At 46.2% G+C, this 17,170-nt stretch overlaps 1 protein-coding gene across 2 annotated transcripts in view; it reads right to left on the reverse strand.

Moving 5' to 3' along the window:
- Window positions 1-12,486, reverse strand: part of CCNJL (cyclin J like) — a 49,915-nt gene extending 37,429 nt beyond the window's left edge. Inside the window, exons 1-2 of one of the 2 annotated variants that reach the window (XM_058545196.1) lie at window positions 12,181-12,486; window positions 11,308-11,422 (exon numbers count right to left, since the gene is read on the reverse strand). In XM_058545196.1, the coding sequence (XP_058401179.1) occupies window positions 11,308-11,373 (66 nt within the window). In that variant the 5' untranslated portion in view covers window positions 11,374-11,422; window positions 12,181-12,486. Of the gene's footprint in view, window positions 1-11,307; window positions 11,423-11,803; window positions 12,054-12,180 lie in introns of those variants that run through there. The other variant, XM_058545187.1, reaches the window with a different exon arrangement.
- Between the last annotated feature and the right edge of the window lie 4,684 nt (window positions 12,487-17,170).

Genomic DNA, 17,170 nt, shown 5'->3' on the forward strand with positions numbered 1-17,170 from the left:
CTGAAAAATGGAGCCTTCCCTTTTGTACTGAGTTGGATAGCGTCCCCTCAAAATTCATGTCTACCCAGAACCTCAGAATGCAATCTTATTTGGAAATAGGGTCTCTACAGATGCAACCAAGTTAAAATGAGGTTGTAGTGGATTAGGGTGGGCCCTAATCCAATGACTGGTGTCCTTATAAGAAGAGAAAACAGAGGCATACAGAGGAAAAACTAGGTGAAGACAGACACAGGAAGAAGGCCATGTGAACATGGGGGCAGAGAATGGAGGGATGCAGCTACAAGCCAAGTAACGCCAAGGATGCTGGAAACCACCAGATCTAGAAGAGGCAAGGAAGGATCCTCCCCAAGAGCCTCTGAAGGGAGCAGGGCCCTGCAGACACCTGGATTTTGAACTTCCAGCCTCCAGAATTGTGAGAATAAACTGTCGTTTTAAGCCACCCAGTCTGAGGCAGCCCTAGGAATCTACTACTCCCCACTTTCCTGACCTACTGACTCAGACTTCTTGGGCACCTATCTGTGCTTTACAAGGACTTCATTCGAGCCTGATGCTTGACTCCAAGCTCCGTGAAGGTAGAGAACTTTGTTTTGTTCGTCACTTACACCCCCAGTGGCTAGCAGTGCTTGGCATGTGGTCAGCTGCCAGTACGTGTTGAATGCAAGAATGAACAGGCACTGATGTTCAAGAACAACTGCTGCCTTGGTCAGGAGGTTTAACTTGTCCTTTTTTTTAAAAGCAACTTTAATAATCAAATGAGATACTGTGCATCAGCCATTCAACAGCGTCTGGCATATCATAGGTGCCCAATAAACATTAACTCCCTTAACGTGGTGGGCAGTGGGAGTCCTTAAAGACTACACAGAAACTAGCAATTGCTAGAAGGAGCACTCCAAGAACAACACACTGTGAAAAGGGCTGATCGTGCTGAGCAATGGAAAATTACTTTGTTCCAACCAGTAAGAAACTTGAAATCTTTCAGTCCTTTTGACCCTATTTCCTAAAATTCTCAAGTCTCCCCACTTCCTGCCCTGGTTCAGATGCCATCTCCTTGGATCACTGCCAACACCCAGGTCTCCAAGGCCAAGGCCCCTGTCCAGTGGTCTGGCACTGCCTTCCCCATACCCTCTTCATAGCTCTCCAAGTGCTCACCCGCCTCCCCAGAGCCAATGCTTCTGGTCCATCTCCCTCTCCTTCCCTACTCACCATACCGCCACCGCCCCCCCCCCCCGCCCCCCCGCAGGGTCACTGATGTGTGACCATCACACGCTGCCCTGGGCTCTGGTAGATGAACTTCCTCCACACCTCTCTCTGCCTAGCAAGCTTCTGCTTATCCTTGAACTTGGCTCAAACAGCACCTCCTCTTTGAAGCTTTTCACACTTCCCTAGGCAACGGGATGTCACCGATGTCACCGTTGGTACAGTGGTTAAAAGTGTGAGCTTGGAGCCAGGTTGCTTGGGTTCAAATCCCGGCTCTGCCATCTACAGTACTAGCTGTATGGCTTTGGGTAAGTTATTTAAGTCTCTCAACTTGAACATGTCCCATCTGTAAAATGGGGATAATTACAGTACCTATTAGAAAGGGTTGCCTGAGGATTTAGATAATGGAAGGGACTATGTCAAGCTCTCAGCACACTGTAAGCACCCATTAATGGGTGTAAACCACCATTAATGATGATGGACCATCATTACTAACTTTCACTGGCCATTACAGCCATTAACAAATGGAATGGCCATAAACGGTCTTATATGACTATGTCCTCAGCTGTGCTAAGGACCCCAGGGTGGGAGTTGGGTCGGGGCATCTCCTGGCAGGGCCTCCCATGGGTCTACGGGTTATACACGGGGCTCAGTAAATGGCTTCTGGATAAAGAGGCTCTCTGCCAACCAAGCCACGGAGATGATCCAAGGAAATAAGCTAGAACTCTGCCTTCCCCAGACACAAGGCCAACAAAGACTACCTGTGGCCACTTGGCTTCCTCCTTCCTGATCAGAAGGCTGAATCCCCTCCTCCCAAAACAGGCTTCCGGGGAGGTTCCTGACATCTGGGAGATGTCCCTAGTGGTCTGACATAAACTCCTCCAGAAAGCGCTCCATGGCCCATCTTAAAATTAACCATGTGAAATAAACTCTAAAGTATTAAGAGATAGTGGGGTATCATGTCTGCAACTTGGTTCCAGAAAAAACAAAATGTATAAAGACAGAAGAAGAGAATAAGCAAATGTGTTAAAATGTTCACAACTGTATACTCTAAGTTTGAAAATTATTTCAAAACAGAAAGTTAACACAAAAGCAGAGACCAACGAGAGAGTTCAACTCAGAGCCAACAGCTTTGTACTACGAACCCCGCCTTCTCACCTCGCACCGCGGCTGCCCAGGGTGTCGGCCCCACCGGAGGGGAAGTTCATGTTACACCATCACTGACTTCAAGACTGACTGCAATTCCTCTGCTTGTCAAAAGCCGGGCTCTGAACAGCAGATCACCCTATTAAATAGGGAGACCCTGATCAAGCTCTTAAGTCCTGGGAGGCGATTATCTACCAGCAGAATGGAGTTAGCAGCCATGCTGCCCACCCCACAAGGCTATTTCAACAGCGAAGGCCCGGAAGGCAGGGTGTGGCTGTAAGGCACAGATCCCAGATAAGGTGTCCACGATGAGTACATACTGACGGGGGGGGGGGGGGGGGGGGGGGGGGGGGGGGCTCTCATGCAGCAGCTGCTCTGCTCAGAACTTAGGAGACACAGCCCCTGCCTGCCTTCTAGGGATGGAGCCAGATCTAAATGGAATAATCCCATTAACAAGTGTATAATCACAAACTGTGCTGAGTGCAGAAGGAATAATCGAGGGTGGTCTCAGAACATAACAAGGGGCTCAGCCCTGACCTTGTTGGGGAGTCAGGGAAGGCTCCTCTGAGGAAGTGATGTTCGAGCTAACAGCTAGAGAACAAGTAGGTTACAGCATATTATAATCCCACAAGAGTGGGGAAGTATATAAACCAAACGTTAACAGTGAACTCAGGTTAAAAGATACCATGAGGAAGCAACAGGCCAAATCAAAAATAGCGGACGTTCATCAGGACAAATGACCCAGTTTTCTCCAAAAATCAATGGCATGAAAAAAAAATTTTAAGGGCATGGAGGACAGGGGGACCATTAGAGAATAAAAGACTTAAGAGTAATTTTTTTAATGTAATTAATGCACAGACCTTATCTGGATCATGATTTGAACAAACCAACTATAAAAGCCATTTTTGAGACAGCTGGGGAGAACTGAATATGGACTGGGCAATAGAACACATTAATGAATTATGGTTAATTTTGTTAACTGTAATAATGGCATAGTTGTTATGTTAAAAGAAAAGTCTTTCTTTATCTGTTAGTAGATATCTACCGGTGAAGTGACATGCTGTCTGGGGAAGAAAGGAAACAGGCCCTGGGCTTGGTGGCGGGGACATGAGGATTCACTCTACTATTCTCTCTACTTTTGTGTATCTTTAAATATTTCTATAATAAAAAGTTAAGGAAGAAGCAGTGATTCACTCCAAAGAGTCAGAAGTTCTCTCAGTTGCTTGATCTTTTACAATGATCAGAAAAATCAATCGTCATCAAGTACTAAGTTATCTACCACGTCACATCTAATGACGCCACCAAAATTTAGTGGATGGATGAACCACAGGGAAACCAATTCCCTTCTGATGGGCATTTACATTCTTTCCAACTTTTCCTTACAGTAACTGAATCTATCCAGTTCTGGATGCCTCTGTTCTGATGATCCTCCGTTCTCCTCCTTGTCTCCCCCAACCCAGCCTCTCAAGTCACTGGATGACCATTTCAGGACTAAGTAGCTGGTGGTAGCAGCGTGGATGTCCCTATCACAAAGACAGCCCAAACTCTGGCACCATCTGCTCCAGTGACCTGCAAGGGACCCAGTGCTTCAGGACAATTCAAATTCAGCCTCAGAAGGATTCAGTTTCCCAACAACTGCCCCTTGGGGGTAGCGGACAGCACACATTGCAACGATGGGGCTAAGAGGGACAGTAGGGAGTTTTCTGGCCAGGGCTGAGGGTCACCTCAATAGCCCTCAACCAGCCTGACACAAGTCTCCAGCTGGTTCCCTGCTGCAGACGGGGCTCCCAGACCCTGGAAAGTATTCAGAGTTCCCTCCCCATGCCCTGCTATTCTGCAGTGCTTTTCCTATTCTAGGTTCCTGCTCCTTTTAAACACAGCCGAGAGACACCATTTCGACCTCTCTAAAGGGAATTGTTTTTTTTTAGAGGCTACTATCTAGCCTTAGCAAAGCTGCTGGGAAGTACGCACTCTCCCACCCCACTGGTGGAAGTGCAAGCTGGTGCAACCTTTTGGGAATTTATTAACTGATGATGTGCAAGGTTCTTAGAATCATACCCTGTGACCAGCAATTCCATTTTAGGAATTTATTCTCATGAGCATACGCACAGATAAAAGACTAGGCTCCCCACCGCAGTGCTGTGTAAAATGGCACACTAGAAACGACCCAAAAGACCATCAAGACGGGAATGGATAAACAAATTATGTTATATACATACAACGGAATACTACGCAGCAACAAAAAGAAATAAACTCCTAACAGACACAACATGGATGAATCTCAAAGCATTACACTAAGTAAAAAAAGGCACACAGAAAAGCATCCATACATGTAACTCCATTTATACGACTCTAGAAAAGACAAATTAATCTACAGAGACAAAAAGCAGATCAGTGATTGCCTGGGACTGGGAGCAGGATGGGGTGAGTGACTGAGAAGGGACACCAGGGAACTTTCTAGGTTGATGGCAATGTTCTATATCTTGATTATACATTTGTTAAAACTCACTGTACACTCAAAACTGTAAGCACACTTAAGATCTGTACACTGTACTGTATATAAATTATACTTCAATTAAAAAAAAATGAAAAAAGCAGCTCCATCTAAATATCCAACAAGATGAATTAACCTAATCATGGTATATCCATATAATAAAACATTATGCATGATACTGTAGAAGAATAGTTAATGACACAGGAAGTTACTTAGTATATACGCTTAAGAAAAAAAATTGTATGGAACTCTAATATACTCCAATGGCCTTTTTGTAAAATAAAATGTATATACTTAGATAGAAAATGACCAGAAAGAAATACTCCATTCATTCATTCAACATAAATTTATTGAGTATCTACTACATATCTTTATTGTCACGATGAGCAGAAAGGACAAAAAAAAATCCCTTCTGGTCATGGAGCTTCTGTTCAGTGGTTTCATAGAAAATATTAAATTATTAAAACGTAAACATCAAAAAAAAATCAAACGGTACAGGAAAGTGTGTAAATTATACTGCCACTCATGTTAGAATACACACACATTTGGTTTGTTTATGCAGAGAATAACTCTGGAAGGATTCATGAGAAATTGGGATCAGTGGTTCCTTTCAGGGAAGGAAACAAGGGGAACAGGGGACGGGGTAGAGAAAGCCTATTCACTATCTGCTCTTTTACACAGCTTGATCTTTTTTTACCAGTTCATGTATTATCTATTCCAAATAAACACAATTGATTGTTTCTAATTTTCAGCTAATGACCAATAATCAGGAATTGAGTGGGGAAGAATGATACGGAAATGTGTAGATGATATACCGCGAAATGAACAAAGTGTTTTGAGGCAAGATGTTTTTCATTTTTACCAGACAAAATTCCAAACTAAAAATGTTCTGTGATGACATACACACAAAAGAACAGGAGAACCTACATCAAAATGTCAACAGAGATGACTTCCAAGTGATGGCACTGTGGGAAGGATTTTACTTTCTTCTGTTTGCTTGTATTTATTTTTGCAGTTTCCTAAACAAACAAGTAAAAAAAAAGACCCCACTCTGTGTGTGTGTGTTTAATCACTTAAAACAAAAGTGAAAAGAGAGAAAACAGCAGACCTACAGTGTCACCTCTTTCTGCCAGGTTCTCAGATACACTGGAGAATCCTTGGCTGCACCCCCTCTACCCAAGGGGCCGTGTGGTTTAGGAAGACAAAGAAGAAATCAAGGGCAGGGCACAGGGCCAGCCCAAAGCCTTGTGTCCTCCCCTCACTTAGAGAGCACAGGCTTCCCCAGCCAACCAGCGTGCCCGCCAAGCCCCTTGCCCATCCCCAATCCAGAGGCCCTGGAGGTTGTTGGACTGTGCCTGTCTTGCTCTCCCGGGACACCTGGGAGGCAGGTGGCACAGCCACTTCCTGGTTCACAGATGAAAGGCAGGCTCCGAGGTAATCTGCTTCTTCCACAGAGAAGGTGCACTGAGACAAGTCTCAGCTGCATGTTGTGGGGGCACTGAGCCCTTCGGTCTTCTAAGACATGAAGGACTCGAGAATACGCCTAGTTTTGTCACCAGCTTCCTACAGAATACACTGGAGTCAGGGAGTCTCCAAACTGGCCGCCACCTTGAATGACATCTCATCCAGCCCCCAACCCCATTGGTCAGTCCATCTTTCATCCTCCGTCTGCACACATCTCTGGGGACAGCTCAGATCACCTCTGCAGGCTGGACTACACGAAACTCCTCCTTATACTAAGAGCCCTGACATAGGATCTCTGGGAGGCGTTCCTGCACAACCATTCCAATGGTGCCAGAAGAATCCATCTGAGCCCAGTCCTTCCCTTCTGTGCTCTCACCTGTGTCTGCACCAGGTGAGGCGGTGGACATCCCTCGGCCCCTCTCCACACGGGACACTGGTCCGGGAATGCTGGGACACGAGGCACACCTCATGCTGCAAAGAACTTACAGTCTAGCAGGTAGGACATGTTACTACACAGGGTGACAAGGACACTGAGAAGTAAGCATGAGGTTGGGGCCAGGACACATGGCAGAGGGGAGAGACTTGAAGGAAAGGAAGTTGGCCCTCAAGCCGAGAGCCGCCCCATGCCCTAATTCCACCGTATGCACCCAGAACCTGCCAATTTTAAACTTAGGTGGATGCATCTTTCAAGAGGAAGAGAAAAAAAGGTGGCTCTCAGTTTTAATCTGAATATTTATGGAGGCGCACACCCGATTACCAGAAAAACATCACCAACAGCCTCATTGTCGCCACCGGCCTGGTGCTGATCTGCTCCTCTTCTCACATTCAGTGAAGAAGTTCAAGGGCACAGGTGTTAACAGGTAGGAAACCTGACTCCCCTGTACTGGCCAGCATCCCCCAGACCCAGCAGAAAGGTCAGAGGCAGGTAACTGAAGTGGGAGGGGGCTCTAGGTCTGCTCCAGCAGAAGCAGTAGGGCCAGGAAGGATGATCAAAGGAGCCATTTAAGGCTGAGCATCGGATAAAGGTGACCTGAGAGGGGCAGATTTTTCCAGAGCAACTTTCGGGGAGGAGGGTTCCATTCTCCTCTTCCCCAGTCAGGATGTCTTATCCCGGCTGTTAGAAGATCTTGCCAATGGGGTCTAGCTCCTGGGTCCCAGCTGTGTGACTTTTGGCAGCTATGTGACTTTTGGCAAACTGCTGCCTTTCCCAGCTCAACCCCATCACCATCCAATGTCCAAGGGGATAATGCTGCCTTTCTTACAAGGATTATTTGTCAGACTTGTAAACCCCTCGGAGGGCAGTCACACACCCCAAACCTTCCCCTGACAATGAGCTACATGAGACAGGCTGCTGGGCTCACAGGCAGCAATCGTAAGCGGAAAGGAACGACACCTGTCAGGTACTCACCACGTGCCTTGCACAGTTCTTAGGTTCTCTCACTTACTCCTAACATGCCTATAAAACACTTTCCCCAGTTGACAGAAGAGGAAATTAAAGAAGATTCTTTCTTCTCGTCATTGCACATAGATCGAGGAGGCTCTGTTCTAGCCATGGAGGCTGGCAGTGAACAAGACAGACACAGGCCTATTCTTGTGGAGCATATATTCTAGTGTGGGGGAAAAGACAATAAACACAAAGAAAATAATTCCAGATACTGCTAAATGCTATAAAGAAAACAAAGCAGGATGATTTGATAGAGTGACATGGAGGAACAGGAATAGAGAAAAGTCGACTCTAAGTAGAGGGAACGGAGACAAAGGCCCTGAGACACAAACAAGCTTGATTTATTCAAGGAAGAGAAAGGAGGTCAGGGTGGGAGGGGTGGGAGACAAGGTAGGCCATCAGGCCAGGGCCCTGTGTGTCAGGTATTACAGGCAGTGGTAAGGACTGGGAATTTTATTTTAAGTGCAATGAGATGATTTGGAGATCTTTAAGCAGGGGACTGACAGGATCTAAGTTCCGGCTGTTGCGGGAAGAATGGGCAATGGCGGCCAGGTTTAAAGATGTTTAGGAAGGTCACACAAGCAGCTCAGGGTTTCACTGCCAGTACTAGTTTGCATCCCACACCAAGGTTCATTTCCACTGTGTCACATTCCACATACTGTAGTTTAACGCTATTCTGGAATCTCACATCTGACAAAGCGGGGCTCCCACTGTCTCCCTGAGCCCAGCTCTGCTTCCTGCAGCAGTCGAGTGAGGATAACTGCTCCCGGTCCTGTGATGACAATTCAACAGCACATACGGAAACACGCTTCACGTCCATCTGGCAACATTCAACAAACAGTGAGTGTCTACCATGGGCCAGACACTTGTCAAGTTGTTTTACAGTATTAGAAATGTTTTATTAGATAGATGCTTAATAAAAACTGACTCTGGGAAAAATAAAGGGCCAGCCGTCACTCCTCAAGAAAGGTGGAGGCTAGCGTGGATTCCGGGTTCCCCCTAATCTTCACTTCTCTCTGCGAACTTTCCGTTAAGTGAAATCTTACAGAGAAGCATCTGCTTCTTTGAACAGGGAGAGGAAATAAAGGAGAAAAACAGTCAATACATTGGGGAAGCGGGACATTATAACCCCAGGAACCCGGGTTTGCCCTAATAAGACCAGCTTCAAGTCACAGGTGACCTTGAGCATCAACCCCTCAGTTTTCTATTTCTAACCTGTAAAACCTAACAAACCCATCCTCCCTCTGAGGGGGGCGGCCCAACAGTGAACTAACACGACACTACGGCATGGGTGAGGCACGATTAACGGAGAACAGCCTGCCCTGCTCCTTTGAGCAGCTGGAGGAGAGATCAGAACCCTCTAATCTCACTTACGTACAAAAGGTTGGCGATTCTAATGTAACTGAGCTGGTTGAGTTTCTACTGCTCTCAAAATCTTTCCTGCTAGAAAGGGGCAAATTAGGTCCAAGTCATTCCTCCCAAGCTATGAGCAGAACTGAGAACCACTCCAGCCTATGATAAACAACCAAGCCCAATTTCCACGGCAGCCCTCCCTAATTGATTTAGCCACCACCTCCAGAAAAGAACCCAGACCATGCTGCCTGGTCTACCATCCCACCGCCCTGCTTTTTAAATGAACCACCAAGACCTGGATTTCCTCTCCAGATGCCTAAAATGTGCTGCCCCTTGGCCATCCTGCTCCAGGGAGAAGACCAAGCGAAGCAGAGGGAAGCTGGAGAAGCAACGCAAGGCAGAGATACACTAGCAGGTACAGGAAAAAAGAAAAAATGACTAATTTGGCTAGAAGACAGCTACTCCCTAATGAGGAAAAAATCCTGAATAGCTGGTGGTTTTTTAAGCAGAGCTCCATACACACTGGGTGCAAGTGCACTGGAAGTGGGACCTGTCTGTATAGAGACCCAGATACCCCACTAAGAAGGCCTCTCTCTCCCTGTGCTGGGTGGAATAGTGTCCCCCCATAATTCATGTCCACGTGGAACCTCAGATGTGACCTTATTTGTAAAAACGGTCTTTTCGGAGGTAATTAGTTCAATTAAGATGAGGTCATACTGGATTAAAGTAGACCCTATTCCAATGACTGGTGTCCTTATAAAGAGACAAAACAGAGACACAGATAGATGGCCATGTGACACGGGACTCAGATTGGAGAGATGCATCGACATGCCAAGGAATACTGAGGATTGTCTGCAACCACCAGAAGCTAAGAAGAGGCAAGGAAGGACCCTCCTTCAGAGAGAGAATGGCGCTGCCAACACCTTGATTTCGGACTTCTAGCCTCCAGAACTGTGAGAACAAATTTCTACTGTTTTAGGTCCCCCACACCCGATCTGTGGTGCAGTGGGCCCTCTGGCCCTGTGTATCTGCCGGTTCCGCATCCGCGGATTCACCCAACTGCGGAGCCGAAGACCTACGTGGTTGCGTTGTTGGTTGCGTGGGTACTGAACACATGCTGCAGAGTTTTTTTCCTCGTCATTATTCCCTAAACAATACAGTATAACAACTTTTTACATAGCACTTACATTGTATTAGGTATTATAAGTAACCTAGAGAAGATTTAAAGTACACGGGAGGATGTCGTCTAGGTTATATGCAAACACTACGCCATTTTATATAGGGGATTTCAGCATCCGCGGATTTTGGTATCCGCGAGGGTCCTGGAACCAATCCTCCGCGGATACCGAGGGGCTGCAGTTTGTCACGGCGACCCCAGGAAACCAATACACTCTTCTACTTCACACCTGTTCCCCAAACCACCCTTCCCTGTCTCAGTCCAGAGGCAGCAGGCAAGACACACAGGCCCTGTCTCCAGCCCACCTGCATTTTTCCACCTTCCCAGGGCCCATCAGCTCTTCTCCTTTGAGGTGGGGGGCGTGCAGGGATCACATTTCAGCTGCCCCCACCTTCTGCCACCGGAGGCAAACTGGCAGGGGAGTTTTTGTTTTTCTCCCCACAGCCTCCTAGTTTTGTAGCCTCTTTCATTTAGATTGGTATTTCTTAAATTCCCATCCCAGAGATATACTGGGGGGGAGGGGGACCATAACTATGTATTCCTTATACTATCATTTACCTAATATTTCTTTATATCGTCACTACTTTTACTTAAATGAATTTAAAAGGACTTGCTACATCGTTACAATAAATGGAAAATTAGCATCATTTAGCCTATGCAGAACTTGCTAGATATATATTTTAAACTGCACATTAAAATACACAATAGTTTTTTTAAAAGTCCATTCACGTACCATCTAAAATAATCTCGGGTGGCAATACTACGGGAAATACTGCCCTAAGAGTACAGTGATTCTCTCTCTTTAATTGGCCTGGAGCTCCGGGCTCCTAATCAGAAAAACCAATTTAAGCTCTCCAATCTCGTTTTCCTTTCTGGCCCCCACACACTCCGGGAGAAGGTTAAGGGCAGGAGGAAAGCAAGGCACCGAGAGTTCCGTGTTCCCAGGCGGGGCGACCTGAGGACACGGAATCGAGAGCGAACGGGACGTTAAATACCCAGTCCTGCAAGTGACAAGGGCGGGGAGGGACTGACCTTCTCGCGCAGGGTGCAGTGGACGTCGGAGGCGACTCGCCCTTCCCACCACGGCTCATCCATCATTGCGTGTGCAGCGCCGCGATCCGAGGCTACCGGGCTCCCCGGGCGCACCCTGCGTGGACACAGGCAACTTCAGCGGCCGCAGCGCGTCCCCCGGCTCCGACCCCCGGCATCCCTATCCTGGCTCGTCCCCGGCCGGGGGCCCTTTCCTGCCCCGCTAAGCGGAGCTGGTGGTCGCCTCCTGTCCCGGGGAGAATACGGTGCCCGCTCCCCTCTGCTCGGGGGACCTGGGGCGACCTGGAGCTGTGCAACAACTTGCAGAATTTTTATCTTCCCTTTTGCAAAAGTTGCAGAGAAAGTTGCCGACTCCGCTAGCTCGCCCCGAGGCTGGGGCTCCGGCGGCGGCCACCGGCTCGCCGTCCCCAACTCCTCCCCCGCCGCCCAGCCTTTGTCCTGCTCCCACATCCTGCCCTTGAGCCGGGGCGAAACTCACGCATCCCGCTCCGAACGTGGGGGGCTGCGGGCGCCGGGCCCCTCCCAGGGCCGAGCGGGCGGCGCCTCCGAGTGCCTGCACGCGGCTGGGCCCTCGCGCGGGGTGCTCCACGCTCTCGACCCCCGCCCCCGCAGCCCGGCTCGCCCCGGCCGCCGCGTCCCTGCGTGCGCTCGCGTCCTGCCGCGGCTCGCAGCCTCCGGGCCGCCGGGGGCCTCCCTCCCTCTCTAGGGGAATTGGGGGCCGGGCCTCGCGCATGCGCCGCCGGCCCCCGCACCCCACGGGGCGGGGGGCTGGGAATTACAGTCTTTCTTTTGCCGGCTGTGGCTCAGCTTCCTGCCCGCCCTCCTCCCCCGCCTCGGTGGAAAGCTTCCTCTCACCTTCGCGGAGACTCCTGGTGGCCTCTTGGGCACGCCGCCGGCGTACTCCAGGAGCGCAGGGACCGCGGCGCCACCTGCGCGCACCACGCGTGAAACGCGCGGGCAGGATGCACCCAGAAAGTCCTGTCTCCTGCGTGCGCTGCTCTGGCCAACTTGACATCGGTTCCACCTGTTTTTTCTTTCTTTTTTTTAATCCTGTCCTGCTATGGGGAGGTAGATTTCCAAACGGACAATTCCCACGAAAGCTCCAGAAAAGCCACTGTTGATTATCCACGAGTCCCTAATTCTAAAGGAGGCTCAGTAAGTCAACTACTATTTATCGGGCTCCTGCCAAGTACATATTATCTACGCCTCACATTGGAGGAAAACCAGTCTTTTTGGAGGGTCCAACGGATGGAAAGCATTGTCTTTTAAATTCAGTTGATTGCTTTCGGAAAGGCGCTGCCTTAAATCAGCTAATCTGATGGCACAGTATTCGTGATCTGGAGATTCACAGACCTGAGGTCAAATCCACCTACCAACTAGGTGATTTTTGCCAAGTTCCTCAGACTTCTAAGGGGACTCACTGAGGGTGCTCTCTTGGGAACCCTCATGTGTAAAATGAGAATAAAAGTTGCACCAACCTGCTAGGGATATTGTATCGTTAAGTAAGATAATTCGTGTAAAGGGATGATCGCCCTGCAAAGTATAAAACGAACGCTCAGTAAATAGCTGCTAGGAAAGAGTCTTTAGTTTATGATTGGTTTCCTGCAAGCAAACACCGACCTGGAAAAAAATTTAGAAGTCAACTTTGATAAACTTTAATTGGAGCTTAAAGAGCAGTTTTAACGTAAAAAAAAAATTACGAATTCTTGTAAAACACGTAGGAATAAAAAAAAGTGCAGGCTCTTCAGGAAGAAATTATGAAGGTTGAAACATAATAAGAAGGGCTTGAAGAAACAGAGGTGAAAATAGCAACTTTACCCAAATTAGCTATTTTAATAAATTCTAATGGTTGTGAGTAGATGGGGGTGAGGGAGGGATGGCACAACACTTTCTAACTCTCAGATGGAAGAATATCTGTGAGAAAAGCTAAGATTTTTTTATTTTAAAAATGAGAATAGACCTGTATTACCAAATCTTAAAACATTGCAAAGTTATAATAAAAACAGTGTGGTGTCGATATGAGAATGGATGGATAAGCATCACTGGAATAACTGAAAGTCTAGAAACATATACAGTATACTTAAAAATTAACCGTATGATAAATGTGGCTGGGGTAATTAGTTAATTTGGGGGAAAACGTAACACTAGGTATTTATTTAAACCATCACCAAAATAAATATAAGAACCTGTCAAATGACAAAACTAAAACAATTTAGTAATGAGTTGGATGTTCTTTATTCAAGGGAAAACAGTCCATGGGTTGGGGACTACAGTGCCTGATGAGCAGTGGAGTGCTCCTCCCCAGGGATTTTGGGCAAAAGTGAGTTTTATAGAATGTTGGACGAGGCAATGTGGAAATGGCATGATTGGCTAGGAGGACTGGGATTTCCTTATAAGGCTGGCTGGTCCTATTTTCTAGGGTAAGGTGAGCTAGCTAAAGATGTTGGAGATTTGTGATTGGTGTATGTTAGGTTTCCTTGACAGCGGTTTCCTGTATGTGTAGGCTGACTTAGGTTTAGATTTGTGACCTGAGCAGGGCCACTAGGGTGGCCTTCATTTTTTAGAGTTCCTATATACGAATTAACTTCATCAAACCCAAAGAACTACAAACCAACAACAACAATCACAAGAGAATTAAAGGAACACATAAGTGAATTATTTCAGAGGAGAAGGCCCAGACATTAAGGCATAGGAAGAAACCAAAGGCAAGAATGAGTATATATGTTTGAATAAATATGCAAGACTTGGACATACTGAATGTCACCAAAAAAGGCAAATGACAAATTGGAGAAAATGTTTTTAACAAGTGTTACAAAAGGTTGATCTTACTATGTAGACCTCTTGTAAATCAATACGTAAAACACTCACACCCAAAATGCAGAAATGGATGAACAGGCCCACCATGAAAGAAGAAATTCAAATGGATGAATATCATTTTTAAAATGCTCATACTCACTAGCCAAGACATTGAAAACTTTTTAGAAACAGAGGGATATATCTTTGTGAAGGATTTTTAAAAACACAATATGCAAGGTTGACAAATATACAGTGTTGTTGGGAATATAAATTAATATCATCTTTCTAAAAGCTCATTGAACTCAGAAAGTTTAAAATTGTATTATTTGATCCAACTATTCCACTTCTGGAAGTTTATTCAAAAAAATAAGCAGACAAGTATAAAGATTTATTGACAGGGGGTTTCATTATAATGCTTTTTTATTATAGTGAACTATTAGAACAAGGACTGGTTAAATAATGATTTGGCTCTTAAAAAATATTTTTTAAGAGAATGAATATTGACTTGGAAAAATGTTCCCAATATATTATGTGAAAAAGATTAGAGTATGACCCCAGTTATCCTGCATTCACACACACACAAAAGAAATGGAAGCAGATCCATAAAAATATTAACTGTGTAATCGGAATGGTAGGATTATGGGAAATTTCGTTTTACTTTTTATTCTAGTATGTCTGTATTTTCTAATTTTTCTACAAGAAACATGCATTACTTTCATAATCAGAAAAAAAGAGTGAATATTATTTTAAAATAAACACATGATATACTTACTAGAGTGGCCTTCCATTGAATGATAACTCACGGTATTGTTTTGTTTTTGTTCTTTTCTTTCATAGCAGTATTATTTCTTTCTCAATAATCTTTCTACGCAGGGCACATCGAAAGATGAAAAGCCTTTATTATTGACTAATTTGGAGTCCTCTTTTCCTAAACTTCAGCTCTCAGTTATCAGGAGTTCTGATAGGTGAGGGAGGTAGGCAGAAACTTTGGACTTTTCTCCAGGGGCTGCTTTAAGCGGATTGTGAACGTCATTCACACTCTGCAGTCCTTACTGTGTCATTCTCAGGAGTCTCTGGTTTTCTCAGAATCTCTGAAGAATGAAAGTACTTTGCACTGATGGTCACTGTCCACGGGTAGAAATGGTGTCGGTGCCCTTAGCAGGAGAGGCTTCTTCCTCTGGTGGACAGCAGGGAAACAATGCGACTGGAGATACTTTTCCCACCCACTCCATCCCCAACAGAGCCAAGAAGTAGTCATTTCTTCATTCGTTCATTCATTCATTCATTCAAAAACTAAACTTTTATCAAGTACTTACTATGAGCCAATTACCATCCGCCTATCCCCAATCTCTGACGCTCACAGGTTGGGAACCAAAGATTTAAACTGAGACTATCCTACCTATCTACAACATTCCCATGTATAAAATGGGAAAAAATTTTTCTCTGGGCTTTCCAATCTTCCTCAGAGGACAAATCAATCTAATATTATCAACTGCTCACTTTAACTTTCCTTTCTCTTTTTCTTTTCACGTGATGCACTATCTCACATTACAACTATACACGGTGAAGTATACATGTGTTCGCCCTTGTCCCAGGCCTTGTTCTCCTCCCCAAGGGTAAGCAGCACCTTGTATTTCCTTCCAGAAGTGATGTTTGCACTCACCAGCATAGACATTCATGCCCTTCTTCCCTTTGCATGAATGGCAGCTTACGGTACACATCCTCCTGCACCTTGTTTTTTCTCTCCGCAGCGCTGCACAGTTATCCCGTAGTCCCATAGTACAGATCCATCATGATGTATGTAACCAGTCTTCTTTGGCTGGACATTTAGGGTGTTCCCAGCCTTTTGCTACCCAACCACGCTGCAGTGAATACCCTGGGTGGCAGAGGGGTCAGTGATATAAATTCTTCGAGCACTCAGCCTTTCAGAGGAAGTTGAGGTATATACTTTGAGCAGTGTTTCCTTAGGGTCTTAATGGTCTGCATTGCTCCATTAAGGACCAAAAGCATGAAGTCTGGCTCTGTTTATAGGGACAGAAGGAAGACATCTGGGCCATAAACTTTGAGACGTAAGCCTTGTTTACCACTTTGTCTTTAACCAAAAACCAAACCAACTCCTTTAAACTGTTTCTCGCGATGTGCTCTACATAGTCAAGAGAATATTGGGCAAATCCTTTATGATCCTTGACTAGAAATTCTTGAGATATAACTCTACACATTAGGTCTGAGAACCAGGCAGGAAGAATAAAAAAGCAGCATTTTGCAAACAGGACTCAAAACCTAGGACATTTATAAAGCTGGCCCATATTACTCTTTTCAGTTAAAAAAATGGTATGAGGGCCGGCCCGGTGGCGCAAGCGGTTAAGTGCACACGTTCCGCTGTGGCGGCCCGGGGTTCGCCGGTTCGGATCCTGGGTGTGCACCGACGCACCGCTTGTTAAGCCATGCTGTGGCGGCGTCCCATATAAAGTGGAGGAAGATGGGCATGGATGTTAGCCCAGGGCCAGTCTTCCTCAGCAAAAAAAGAGGAGGATTGGCATTGGATGTTAGCTCAGGGCTGGTCCTCCTCACAAAAAAAAAAAAAAAAAATGGTATGAGATCAAAAAGGTACAAAAGGAATAAATAAAAAATAAATCTCCCTCTCATCGGGGCCGGTTCATGGGTGTGTGATCTACGCAGCTGGACAGCCTGTCATCAGAAAGGCCGCGTGCTTGGTTTAGTGCTCTGCTGTCGCCACCTTGAAATTCTTAAGAATTTTATCTTTGAACTCTGTGTTTTGTAAATGAAGTCCAATGGGACAGTAGTGCAGGCACATGAGCAGAGGAGAGGCGTGCAATAGGTGTCTGCTCTCCCTTGCCGCCCCATCTGCATATAGTGTTCTCCATGCCTCATGAGCACAGAGTTCTGGTGGACCTACTAGGCATGAGAGTTCAGCAAGATACAAAGCAAGTAGAAGGTAAGTGAGTTACATCTACAACTAGGGGAGAGGAGAGCAGGAGGAACTGACAACCCCTGGAGGCCATGCTTTCCATTTGAACCAGAACTTGCT

The sequence above is a fragment of the Diceros bicornis genome, chromosome 1 (genome assembly GCF_020826845.1).
Source record: "Diceros bicornis minor isolate mBicDic1 chromosome 1, mDicBic1.mat.cur, whole genome shotgun sequence".
Classification (NCBI taxonomy): Eukaryota; Metazoa; Chordata; class Mammalia; order Perissodactyla; family Rhinocerotidae; genus Diceros; species Diceros bicornis.